Source organism: Xiphias gladius, chromosome 8, assembly GCF_016859285.1.
Source record: "Xiphias gladius isolate SHS-SW01 ecotype Sanya breed wild chromosome 8, ASM1685928v1, whole genome shotgun sequence".
Lineage (NCBI taxonomy): Eukaryota > Metazoa > Chordata > Actinopteri > Istiophoriformes > Xiphiidae > Xiphias > Xiphias gladius.
Window position 1 is genome coordinate 29,934,205 of NC_053407.1, and position 13,101 is coordinate 29,947,305.

General features: G+C 43.2%; 2 protein-coding genes across 3 annotated transcripts in view; one reads left to right on the plus strand and one right to left on the minus strand.

The window, feature by feature from the left end:
- immp2l (inner mitochondrial membrane peptidase subunit 2) overlaps positions 1 to 13,101 on the minus strand; it is a 152,718-nt gene that overhangs the window by 35,431 nt on the left and 104,186 nt on the right. The gene's annotated exons all lie outside the window — the stretch shown is intronic.
- LOC120793231 (leucine-rich repeat neuronal protein 3-like) lies at positions 8,370 to 10,525 on the plus strand. Its single transcript, XM_040133109.1, has one exon. The coding sequence runs from the start codon at positions 8,370 to 8,372 to the stop codon at positions 10,473 to 10,475; it is 2,106 nt and encodes a 701-aa protein (XP_039989043.1). The 3' UTR covers positions 10,476 to 10,525.

Below are 13,101 nucleotides of genomic sequence, written 5' to 3' on the forward strand. Positions count from 1 at the left end.
AGCCACGAGCGTCACCGAATCAGAAGGAGTGAAATCTGAAGGATCAGAGTTTTATATTCCGATGCAATTTATGTGAAATTAAACCAATATATGAACAAAACAGTTCACAGTTCGTGTTTAGTGAAGTGAGTTGGTTGAACGTTTGGGGGTTTAGTGGAGCTAGAACAAAACCTCGGAGTCAATTTGAACAAAGTGAAATAAATAAATGTATATCTGAAAACAGATTGATAAATGTGTCATTTACTTATTGTCACATTATTTATTTGATCTTTCACTGCAAAACCAGGCTGTGTGGTCCCTATTTCCTATATATATCCCATATTGGTCTAAATTGCTCAAGCATTAATCTGGGACACGCCAGACAGTTTTAACCGAGTAGCCCGATAATTTGCACGTTGAAGGTCAAATATATTGGAACACCGCTGGAAATCCTACAAGGAAAAGAAATCCTGCAGGGACAGAGAGAGTTGGGGATGATAAAACTCAGTCGACATGATTTTATTTGTCTAGCTAATTGTGCAATAGATGAATTTATCCGACTTGGAAGTGCTCACGCATTCTTCCGACGTGGTTTTCGTCACCGCTAGCCTCGTCCCGATTTGGCCCCTTAGAGAGGCTCATCAGCAATAATCAACCGGATACAAACAAACAGTTGCTCCTATGTAACACCTATAAACTTCTAACCCACATTTGTAAGATATAGACATTAGTTTTGGTTAATGAGCAACTTGCGTCACATGTGAACAATTTGCACACGCCGGCGTCCACACACCAGGGGGCGCTGCAGAAAGGGGTTAATATTGGATTTCATGCAGATGTCACGGTCAGCCACTGATGTTGCCAGTGGTTTGTGGACAGTTCTGTTTGTATTTATGTTCACAAAGTTGGAGATACTGTAGCTGTCAGAAGTTCTTGATATCTCCGACTTGGAAATACAACTAGGAGGCTGACGTGAGTGTTTTTCCAACTTGGCTGCTGGTTCTCAGGGTCTGAACGGTGCGGCGTGAAACTGGCATAAACATGCAGTACACACTGTGTGTCACTTTTAGGCACTTGGAAAAACTCCAGATTTGGACATTTTTCCTGTCAGGACAGTCTCATTTCCCACCGCTTTCCGACTTGACAGCAGAAACTAATTTGGACAAATGTAGAATCCACAGAGTCTCAGTTGGTGCAGACTCTGTTCAGTGTGATTCAGACAGATAAAACAGATGGATTTTTACATCAAAATCCTGTCTGGAGCAGCTTTGATAGCGCTTTAGAAATAAATTGGATTGAAGTTGAGATCTGCTGCATGAGATGTCCTTGAGAGGTAAGAGCACATGAGCTCGTTTTTTTTTCTTCTCCCTTATACCGTTGATGCGCAAAGGAAAAATCCAGTTTTCTGTTGCCCTGGGGGAGGTCAGAGATGAGGGGTCAGAACAGCAAACACAGAGCTGGTGGGAGTTCAGTCAAAGGCGCTTTCTTCAGTAGGTCGAGGGGTTGAAGGACGGCAGCCTGCTGTCTGGGGTCAAACTGAGATTTTCAGCTGAGTGTAATGGAAAAAAGTCTGGAGCTAATAAACATTAGAGAGGATCTGATGGTCATTACACCGCCTGTCTGCGGGGAGGAGAGTTATTAACAAGGAATCTGTGCAGAGGGAAAGGTCAGATACATCAGAGCTGCAAACACGAGCGTTAATTACAGACAAACTTTAAAGCCTGCAGCACAGACAGACCAGAGTCCAGGCCGAGGCCTATTCCATCTGAAAAACACAGACAGTTATGTTTCTGATTTACCAGCTAACGTTTGGATGCGTTCACAGAAAAATTTAATTGATAAATGAGTCATATCTTGTTTATTTATTCCATGTATCCTCAGCTTTTACAGGCTGTTTTATGGTCAAAAGTACTTCCAGCACCTGAGAACTAACAGGGCTACAGCAGTGTAAAAAACAATCCCTATGTGGATCCTGTCTTTTAGTTTCTCTAAAAGACAGGAGAGTAACCTTGTATGTATTTATTTGATTTGTGAAAAAAATCATCGATTTTTCTTTTTTTAATGTAAATAAGAAAGTGAAAACTTATGTCAGGGTGGCAAGTATTTTTTGCTGGAGGAACAGATTTGCCTGCCACTGGTTTACACTTAAACACCTTTTTTAAAAAAAAAAAAAGGAATAACATCACATTAAGGAAGTAACAATACAATCTGTCTAATCACTCCACCTCCAAAATGCCAACCGCTTTTAGTTTGACGAAAAATATTTGTTCATCTTTTCAACGAGGATTTTGAGATAGTTTCATCACCTCTAGAGGTCGGACAGTGTTCTTTATTTTTGATCCGTCGTTTAAAATAAAAACACGGAAATTAGCCGAAGCATTTAAGTCACGTGGTTTTCACCCGACGACAGCTCTGATAGTAGCGGGCTGCGTATAGCTGTGTGTATTAGTGAGCGCTGAATAAGAAATGGAGGAATGGCAGCACTTTATGAGACGTCTGCTATATTAGGACGACAGCGCCCTAAGAGCTCCGACCCTCGGTATGAGTGATACATAAATATTTCACATTTGGGCTGCTTTAATCCGGTCACAGAATCTCAATACTCAGCACTTAAACAAAAGTGCCCAGGGTGGCAGTCCTGCCGGGTTCAACAGAGCTGCTCTCAGGTCTGTATGTGGGTCATATAATGCATTACTAAGTACTTTTATCAACTACGGGAGATTCTTTCTTTCTCTGTGCTCAAGTGTCACTAAGCGCTGCACTGGCAGAGAGCGAGCGTGAAAAGCTCATGCCGCAGCCAGATCGAGCTGACTGTTCCCTCAGCAGAAAGCACTTCTTCTTCAGGCGGTGAAATAAATGCAGAGACTACGATCTCTGACCTCTGAGGTCATGGCTTTTTCAGTAAAATACAGCTTCGCGAGCTGCTGTGTAGCTCAGGATGTCAAGTGAAGGGCTCACACTTGAAGGTTCGGTAGAGCTAGGTACTAATCCTGCTGGACTGGTGTTCAAGGACAGTGTTCTCCTTTACGAGTTGAGGAACTACTTTAACTATTGGGTTTATGGAACCAAAAAACTTACGGTCTACATGGGAAATCCCAAACAGGGCAAATCTGTCTTTGTACTTAGGCACTTACTGACCAACACCAAGTACCAGCATTATGTTCTAGCTGTCTGTGTTCCACAGCTGACCTTGTAATTACCTTATGTTCAGCTTCAGACGTGGTGCAGTTGCCTAAAAGTAGTCAAATTTAAATACACTGAGGCTAAAAACCATACTAGAATCAGTCTATATGAAGTTTAACTGTAGATCTAAAATCTGAAAGTACTGATGTCTTTCAACCGCCACCTCCAGGACATATTGTCCCTCCTGCTCACCTGCATCTGAATCACTGCTGCCAGTTCTGTTAGATTTGTCACTGCAGTCAAAAAAAAGAGGTGGTTATTCTAAAATTTGGATTAAAAAAAATCTGCATCTCGTTTACATAAAATTGGCTGTGGAGTTTAAAAAAAAGCTTTTAAAACCAGAGGTAATGGACAGAGAATCAGGACATTTTGCCATTTCTTCCTCATCCAATATACACCGATAAATTTATATTCGTAACATTAAGAACGTCAGCCATCGCTCTGATCTCCATCTTAATGTAAGGGGGAAATGAAGGAAGTCACTCCGGGCTCCTAGTGTTGAGTAATAAGAGAGAAATGAGTGTGTGAGCATCGCAGAAGTAAGGAGAAATTAAATTAGCGTATGGCAGCGTCTCCTGAGAGCACACTCTCCAACGCAAACAGAAAACACCCACTATTAAACACTCCATTTAACATCCAAACCACGCTCGCTTCATTAGCATATAAGTTGGTTTTGTTGTTAGCTAAATACTGTATAAATGTGTTGTTTCCATCTCTGTGGAGCAGCATTGACATACTGCTGTAACGTTAGATACAGTACATACAGCAGAGCAGCTTCCTCCTCTCTCTGGGTGATGGAGATGGATGCCTCCAAGGGTTTTAATGAGTTGCATAAGAGCAAAACAAAGACAACCAAAGAATGATTGCAAATGGGCCATTTCAGGGCGATGACGTGCAAATGCGAAGGGAAAAAAACAAAAAAGAAACGATCCAATGCTGCCTAATTATATATTGACTGAATGAAGGGTTTGGTGCTGTAACGGCAGATTGTGACGCTCTTTTCACAAAGCAGCTTGGATGTAAATGGGTGCAGTTTTTCACACAGATGGCTGGAGAGAGAGAGAGAGAGAGAGAGAGAGAGAGAACATACAAAAAAGCAAGTAGAGCAGTTTATGAAATAATGCAATTAGAAGCAAATTTCCACAAATGGACATTCCAATTAGAATTTGGATTAAAATATTATGGTAGTGACGTCTTGGGGTCCTCTCAGTCAAAAGGACTTGACTAGATGGGACAAGCATCCCAAAGAGGACCTGCATGGAGAATTCTGCAGGTCCATTAAAAAAAACAATCCAAAGAAAAACACCAACCAATGCACGCGGGGCGAAATTAGGCCATTACTCATCGATTATTAAAAATAAATAAAAGAACAGTTAAACTTAGACGGGCTGAGGTTTCAGGCACTACAAACCCCAGAACTGAATCCCCGAAAGAGTCCCTTCTGTCAGCTGGTCTTGAGACGTACTGATCAAATAACACCCGATGCTGTTCAACCTCACTCTGTCTCTACCGCACGTAAGGTGAAGTAGAGACAGAGACGCACTTCCTTTTAAAATCTGACAAATATAATATTATCGGAGTGGAATACTTAAAGAAATTTGATCCGTTAATCCCGAACTTCACAGAGCTGATGACAGTGAATAGCAACATATTCTATTATGAGAGGGACATGCAGCAGACTTAGCTGCACAACATGTGACTGCATGTCACAAACTGAGGGACTAGTAATTAAAACAACATCAGTGAATGTGACAAATAATTAACTTGACAGCCTATTATACAGATGAAACACACACGCAACATGTTTTTACAGTTTTTTTTCTTTCTCATCTCAGTATTGAATTATATTTTCATTGAAACTTTGGCAATATTTTTAATCTGACATTCGTGCCAATAATTGAATTGAAATTGAGAGAGAGAGAGAGAGACAGAGAAACATGGAGCCAGAGAGAGAGAGAACCTACCCAACAAATACTTGAAAAACTATAAAATATAGAATTGATAATCAAAGACAACCAAAACCTAATTCTGACTGTTTGATATTCTCCCGAAAATTTGAATAATGGTCTCATTACACCAAATGTGACCCTCAGCTTTACAGTGTCACAGGCTGTATGGGCAATGTGCTCTGCTGCATCATCAACTCCAGTATAGTTAAATTCCTCAGTGGCCACAATGTCCTGCATAAAAGTCAGATCGGATTCACGCCTAACCGTCGCACATCTCAGCGTACCTTAACCCTCGACACACTCATTGACACACGTGCACCAATATAAACATAAAATGTATTAAAGTTTTGTAGATTTCAAAAAAGCCTTCGACTGTATTTGGCATCTCATCAATTATTAGAGAGCGGCATAGGGGGTAAAACCTATGCTTTAATTAAAACCATGTACTGGAATAACAGATGTGCAATTAAAATTGGAAACAAAACAAAAAAAACCCCAATTACTTCAAAACAGAAGCACAGGGTAAAACAGGACTGCTATATGGACCCAACCCTCTTCACCATATATATTAATTACATTTGTAGAGCAGCTGCAAAAATCCACAGCCCCTGGTGTAAGTTTGTAGGACACAGAGGTCAAATGTCTGATGTCTGCTGATGAACTGGTTCTCCAGTCCCCCTCCAGAGCGAGAGCTTACAGCAGAGCCTGGACATCCTCCACAAGTTCAGTCAAACAGGGGCACTAACTGCAATCATGGAAAACACCATAGTGTGGACATTTCAAAGACGATCCAATTCTCTGAAATATAAATTCACACTAGGAAACACAGAAATCGGCCACATAAAACATTATATATATTTAAGGTTGAATATCAATTCTGCTGGACAATTTGGCATGGATGAGCTGAAAGAGAGAGCAAAAAGGGCTTGTTTACGCCATCAAAAGAAAAATTACGGGTGAAATTCCAATTTTGACCTGGCTCCAAATTCTAAATTAAGTAATAGACCTGATAATATTATATGATAGTGAAGTGTGGGGTCCATTAATCAGCCAACACTCCCAAAAATAGGAAAAACATCCTCTGGAAGCCCTGCATGCAGAATTGTGCAAAAAACATACTTAAGAGGTCACAGACACACAGCCAATAACATGCAGAGCAGAACTTGGCCAATACCCTTCAATAATTAAAATTCAAAAGTGAGCCATCGAATTTTATGAAAAGCTCCAATCTAACGATCCCCATTTCTACCAGTACAGGGCCCCTCCAGTGCCAAGAGTTAAACAAAAATAAGTGTCCCGTCTGCCAGCTGATCCTGAAGCTCTCTCCACATGCACCAGAGCTTCAGGGCAGACACCAAACAATCTGGCCCAACCAAATCATCTCAAAACAAAAAGAAAATTAAATCAAATATTAGAACAAAACCACCAAATCACAAAGTAAATTCAAATTCTATTTAACCCTAAACAGAGAGCACGTGGTGGCAGAGCGCCTGACCACCGTGACCATCGGTGACAATGTACAGACTAAGTGGACGCAGCCTGGCCATAGAAACAGGCTGTCGCAGGCAGAACAGGCTGCCCAGTGAAGCCAGGCGGTGTTCGCTTTGTCATTAAAGAGACGGAATCTAAATGTCCTACTATACTGTGAGAAATATAAAGACCTGAAGGGTTTTCTTTGAAAAAATACCCAGAGTTTATCCATCTACGTGGAGGGAAAAGCCAGTGCGTACTGTTAGCAGCAAAATATGTTGACTGTTGTCCTACACCAAGAGAAACGAGCTCTGCAATAAATGTTTCTGATTGATTACATATGTAAAAGTATTCCAGCTACCCATGGTACTCTATTAGACCCTACTTTTCTGTCCTATATGGTCCTGAGTTGGATGAATATGTGAAAAGTATCGATTGGAAAATACTGGGTCAAAGCTGTCAGGAAGTGTGATGTACTTAAGTAAAAGTACTTTAGTTACTTCACAGCTTCGAGAGAGAGAGAGAGAGAGAGAGAGAGAGGGATTAAAGTTAAAGGCGAATTCTTTCAGCTTTGCAGACCTGTTCACAGACTGCCATAAACAAGCTAATATATGCATGAAGTGTCATAGCTCGTCCTCATCAGCAGCTGGCAGCTCCAGCCTTTACCGAAACCTTCATTTAATGTTGTACACTCAGCTGTGGCTTCTGCACTCAAGGTCACAAGTTAATCAAAACATCAATATGTGCAGTCGACATAGGCGAAGCCAGCCGTAGACCTGTCAGAAGTACCAACATCGTTGATTCAGCGCCTCGTGAATTATGCAAAAAGCAGCTGAGGAGTCGCAGCACAAGTCCTTCGGCAGGCACGCTTGACAGATATTTTTGGTGGATCTACAACGCCTCGAGGTAGTGTGAATCAGCTGTGGCAAACTGTCTGCTTGTTGTTTTGTGTGGGTGATTTGATAAGTGTGAACAGGTGTATTGTTCACAACAGAAGAAAGTTTCAGGGGGCGGTGAAGCTCTGTTAATTATCACGCTGGGGAAAAAAAGTGGGACATGCAATGTTGTGCCTCTTGAATCAACATACTTTTGAGCTTCCTTTCAGAGTGCCATCTTTTCAAGGACAGTTGTTTTACTGCTTTGACTGAAAAACCACTAAAAAACATCAGCCTGTCTGCCAGAGTCCTCTTGCGCTTTAGCCATATAAAGAAATTCAAAAGAACCATTTTTGGATTTAAATCTGTCTAATAATATACATAAGGTCAAGTTCATCATAACTTACAATTCAGATGGTGCAAGGAAAGCAATAAAATCAAATGAGGCTGAAAAGCCTTAATAAGTCTCAATATTCCTAAATGTCAGTGTGCCTTCAAATCTCAACAGCACCATGTTATATTGGCCTTTTCTCTCTCCTGTCTCCCCAGATGGAAACTGACACCAGTGACAGCGACGGAGGATAATAATGATGGAAGGCAGAGTGATTCGTCCCCAGCCGGAGCCACAGCATTCCTCAACTGCCCCTCTGCTGCGCAGGACAGCTCCCTGAAGGATACATCGACCTTGACATATCACAGCGTGCATGACAACCTGGCACGGACCAAACTGAAAGGTTTCCTCTCTTTGCCAAGAGCTGGAAGACAACAGGGCCAAAGCTTTGGGGACCAGGCGTCAGCAGAAATCCACTCTGTCTTGCTGCAGTAACAAATAAGCCTTTATTTGTGAAGTTAACAGTGCTAACAGCTGACTCCATAAGGGCCAATTACTGGCTGAAGGGAATACAGGGCCAAGATGAAGGAGACAGCAGTCGTGGCTTGTTTGCTGGCTGAGCTGTCTCTAGCTGCTTTTGTTCTGGCCTCTGAGGGGGCCGCTCATTGCCCTGCATTGTGTCGATGTGAGATACGACCCTGGTTCTCACCCAGCTCTATTTATACCGAGGCTGCCACTGTGGACTGTAATGACCTGGGTCTCTCAGTGCTACCGGAGAGACTCCCCTCAGAAACACAGGTACTGCTGCTACAGACAAACAACATTGTTAATGTGGAGAAAACTTTGGATTACTTGGCCAACATAACTGAAATCGACTTGTCTCAGAATAACATCTCCTCGGTGACCGATGTTTGCCTGGGGTCTCTCCCCCAGCTGCTGTCACTCCACATGGAAGAGAACTGGATTCAGGAGCTGTCTGACAGCTGCCTCGCTTCTCTGCCCAACCTCCAGGAGCTTTACATCAACCACAACTTGATTTTCTCCATTAACCCCAGGGCCTTCCAGGGCCTATCCAGGCTGCTGAGGCTCCATCTCAATTCCAATCGACTGACAAGTGTCAACAGCCAGTGGTTCCAGCAGCTTCCCAACCTGGAGATATTGATGCTTGGAGAAAACCCCATCCTTGAGCTGTCAGACATGAACTTTAAACCTCTGGCTAACCTCAGAAGCCTTGTGCTTGCCAGGATGAATCTGACAGAAATTCCAGACAATACTCTGGTTGGTCTTGAGAACTTGGAGAGCATTTCGTTTTTTGACAACCTGCTTAATCGGGTCCCCCGAGCAGCACTGACGAGAATCCAGAACCTTAAGTTTCTGGATTTGAATAAGAACCCCATTGAGAGGATCCAGAGAGGTGACTTCATGGATATGATGCATCTCAAGGAGCTCGGCATCAACAGCATGCCTGAGCTCATATCCATCGACAGTTTTGCCCTGAACAACCTGCCTGAGCTGACAAAAATTGAGGCCACCAACAACCCCAGGTTGTCCTATATCCACCCGAGGGCCTTCCACAAGCTCCCCAGGCTGGAGACCCTGATGCTGAACAGCAATGCTCTGAGTGCGCTCCACAGCAGCACCGTGGAGTCCCTTCCCAACTTGCGAGAGGTCAGTCTGCACAGCAACCCCATCCGCTGCGACTGCGTCATTCGCTGGGTCAACATGAACAGGACGGCTGTTCGGTTCATGGAACCAGACTCTTTGTTCTGTGTGGAGCCTCCCGAGTACCAAGGCCAGCATGTCCGACAGGTGCACTTCAGGGAGATGACAGAGATATGCCTTCCTCTGATCTCACCTGGGAGCCTCCCAGATCGGGTTGAGGTTGGTAAAGGGAGCTCGGTGTCGCTGCACTGCCGAGCATTCGGAGAACCAGAGCCTGAGATCTACTGGGTGACGCCGTCGGGTGACCGGGTCATGCCTGGCAGTGTGTCCCATAAGTACTACATGCACCCCGAGGGAACTTTTGACATCTACGATGCCTCGGAGCAGGAAGGCGGCTCGTACACCTGCACTGCCCATAATCTCGTCGGGGCAGACCTCAAGTCTGTGACTGTCGTGGTGGACGGACACTTTGTCCAGCCTTCAAACCAACCTTTACATGTATATATCACATCTGTCCAGTCTCATTCTGTGATGGTTTCCTGGGAAAGCACAGGTGGTTTGGTATCAAAACTAAATTGGTCCATTTTAGCCCAGGGCAGCAGCCTCTTGATGCCATTCACGGCCAGGCTTCCTGCTGATGTCAAAGAGTACCACATCAAACAGCTGAAGCCATCCACTCGCTACCAGGTTTGTGTTGAGGTCGCTGCAGCACAGCCTGGCTATAGCAGGGACTGTGTTAACGTTACCACAAAGGAGGCAGCCGTCCCAAGGGTGAAAACCGAGAACTGGGACAGTCTGGTGATGGCTACTTGTGCTTTGTTTTTTATTGTGGTTGCCGTGGCTTGCTCTGTCATCTATACATCTCTGTACAGCCAAGTGTTTTACAGGAAACTGGTAGCGGACCCGGCTGAAACGCTGTTGATTCCCAGCACTCATTCCTCCTCCTCTTCTTCTTTCCTGGAATTTGGCGTGTCTGGGGTCAAGGTGAGGGCAACTGTAATAAACTTACCGGATGAATCAATGTAAGAAACGTCCTTGTCTGTAAAAGCACTTTGGGATTATGTGAAGATGAAGAGTGATGGACACTTAACAATGTAATTAAAGTGCCCTCTTTTCACGACTTTTGATGGGACATTTTGCACTGGAACTCGTAAAAAAAATACACATTTACATAACCGGCTAAAAGCAGAGACTATTTTGTATTTCAAACTTGTGTCATTATAATAAGCTTAATCAGGCAGATATCTTGACTATAATCTACATAGCTACTGGTCATTCATGCAGTGCAACCAGAGTAAAGCACAGGGCAGGAACTATCCTGTCTTATATACCTTGTTGAGATGGTTTTGATGTCTGCAAAAAGCATTTTCTTTGCTGTGTTACATTAAGCCAAGCGAAGATAGTTTATAATGGCAGAAAATAAACTTGTTAGTCTAGTGTACAATAAACCCGACAATAATGTAAGCAGTTTTATGAACAAATACATTTTTCATTAAACCTGTGTGGTGTCTTATAACTACAAAAATTTTTTTGTTAAATCTGGACGCTCTCCACAACAAAGCATGGCTTTTGAAGTATTTCTATTGCCACGAGAAACGAACTGTTGTCTATGAAATTTGTATGGATGAGGCTCATAAATCTTGCTGTGTCCCTGTCCGAATCGTACAGCTGCAGAAGTGTGAGATCTGCTGTAGACAAACACAATTACACAGGCTGCCCTTCAAGGCAGACGCTCTTACACTGTTAGTGAAATGCAATGCAATCTTAAACAGCATGACTAGTGTGTGAGATTCCTTTTTATGTGTGCGTAGGGATGTGTATGTACCTTAATAGGCGCGTGTGTGTACAGTGTGAGGACATTGGCAAACCCATTGACTTTGAATTGCATTATATTCTCTTTCATTAAAAATCCAATATGGATTCCCAACACAAACCTCAGCGAGGTGATGAATCTGCGTCGCACGCAAACTGATGGGAGGCATTTATCAGCGGGACTGAGTCATAGATCAACTGAGTTTCAGCACCTTGGACAGGGCTTTTAGAGCGCGGCCATTTGTCACCGCCACAGGAGCTAAAATATGACCCATTAGAGGAAGGTAGTGAATAGGTCAGCAAGAATGCGGCGCCCAAGCCATCCCCTTCCCCGTGTGACCCTGGAGAGAAACCGCCGCCGTCGCAGGAACAGCTCAGCAACTGCTGGGCTCATTTGTTAAGCGCCTCACATCAAGCAGTGAGGGCGGGGAAGACAAATGGACCACAAAACCAGGACAAAGTAGTTTCAGTCCCAAACAGGACACAAGACGATAGTGCCTGATGCCTCACAGTGCCAATGTTACTGATGTGCTGGGCTCTCCTGTACAAGATAACTAGGCCCGGGTTCATTAGAGAGTTTGCTGCTTCAGGACTGTACGGCGAAGAGTATTCTGGGAACTTAGGAGAGCAGCTGCACGAGAAAGGGAGGATTTTATAAAGCAGATGATAGGTTGTTTTAGAGCCTTTTCATTTTCGTTTGCTTCCTCACCTGTGCTGCTTGGTGCAACTCTGGTTTATCCCCGTTGAGAGGGGCGAATGATATGTCAATGTTTAATGTTCACAGCAAAACAACATGAAAACAGGAGTAGCTCGCCCGTTTTTACACTCTGTCAAAAAACAAAAATAAGTGCCGATACACAACCAAAAGCAGGAAAAGAAGGCTCTTCCAAGTGAGTAACTGCTCACTGCTGAGGGCCAGGGCGCACAGTTTGTTGTGGCAGATCCAGGGGAACGTCTCGAACAGGAAGAGTTTTCCACACAGGATCCACACCAACTGGCAGGTTAAATTAAAACCACAATCCTCAGTGATATTGAGACCAGGACTCGAATCTGCCTCATCAAACTCCACACAAACCAATAAATCGAACAGTACAAAACCTTGGTTGTGCCTCCTCAAGGTTGCAAAGTTCACTACACCCCACAGCACAGCACTAAGGTGGATTAAAAAAAAAAAAAAAAATCAACATAATGACAATTTAGCTTCTCTTAGAGGCTGAACAGCAGTGGGACTGAACATGTAAAGTGTGTTCTGAATGGGCTGCTAGGGGAACGGTCAAGGGTCATGGGAATCAAAAAGGTTAATCATCTGGAGAACATTAATGAGATCTGTAAATTTCAATGCATTTTTGTAATTAGGTTATCTTGGGACGTCTTGTGTGGAAAATTCACATTATTGATCTGAATGTGATGAGGCTAGAGGAAATCAGGTGGTCCAAAGAAAATGATAGTATTTACCATCTGGGGACCATCAATATCCAAAACTTTTTTTGAATTTTGATGAAATCATGTATGAGTTTTTTAGTATCTTGGCCAGATATTTTCCAAAAATATAAAGGGCTATCCTCTGAGGAGCATGAATGTGCTCCATGAAATTAAGGGAAATCTGCACAGTAGACTGCAATATTTGCTGCATAAAGGTGAATATTTTGGGCCGATGGTGGCTCTACAGAAGTCACCAAAAACCTTAGGAATCCTCCACTGGTGGTCATGAATATCCTCAGCAAATTTTATCCACAGTTTATCAAAAGTTTAGCAACACTTGTAGTATAAAGTACAACTTTATTGTCAGACCACTGGCTGATACGTATGTGTATGTTTGTCACTGGTTATCTTATGTATT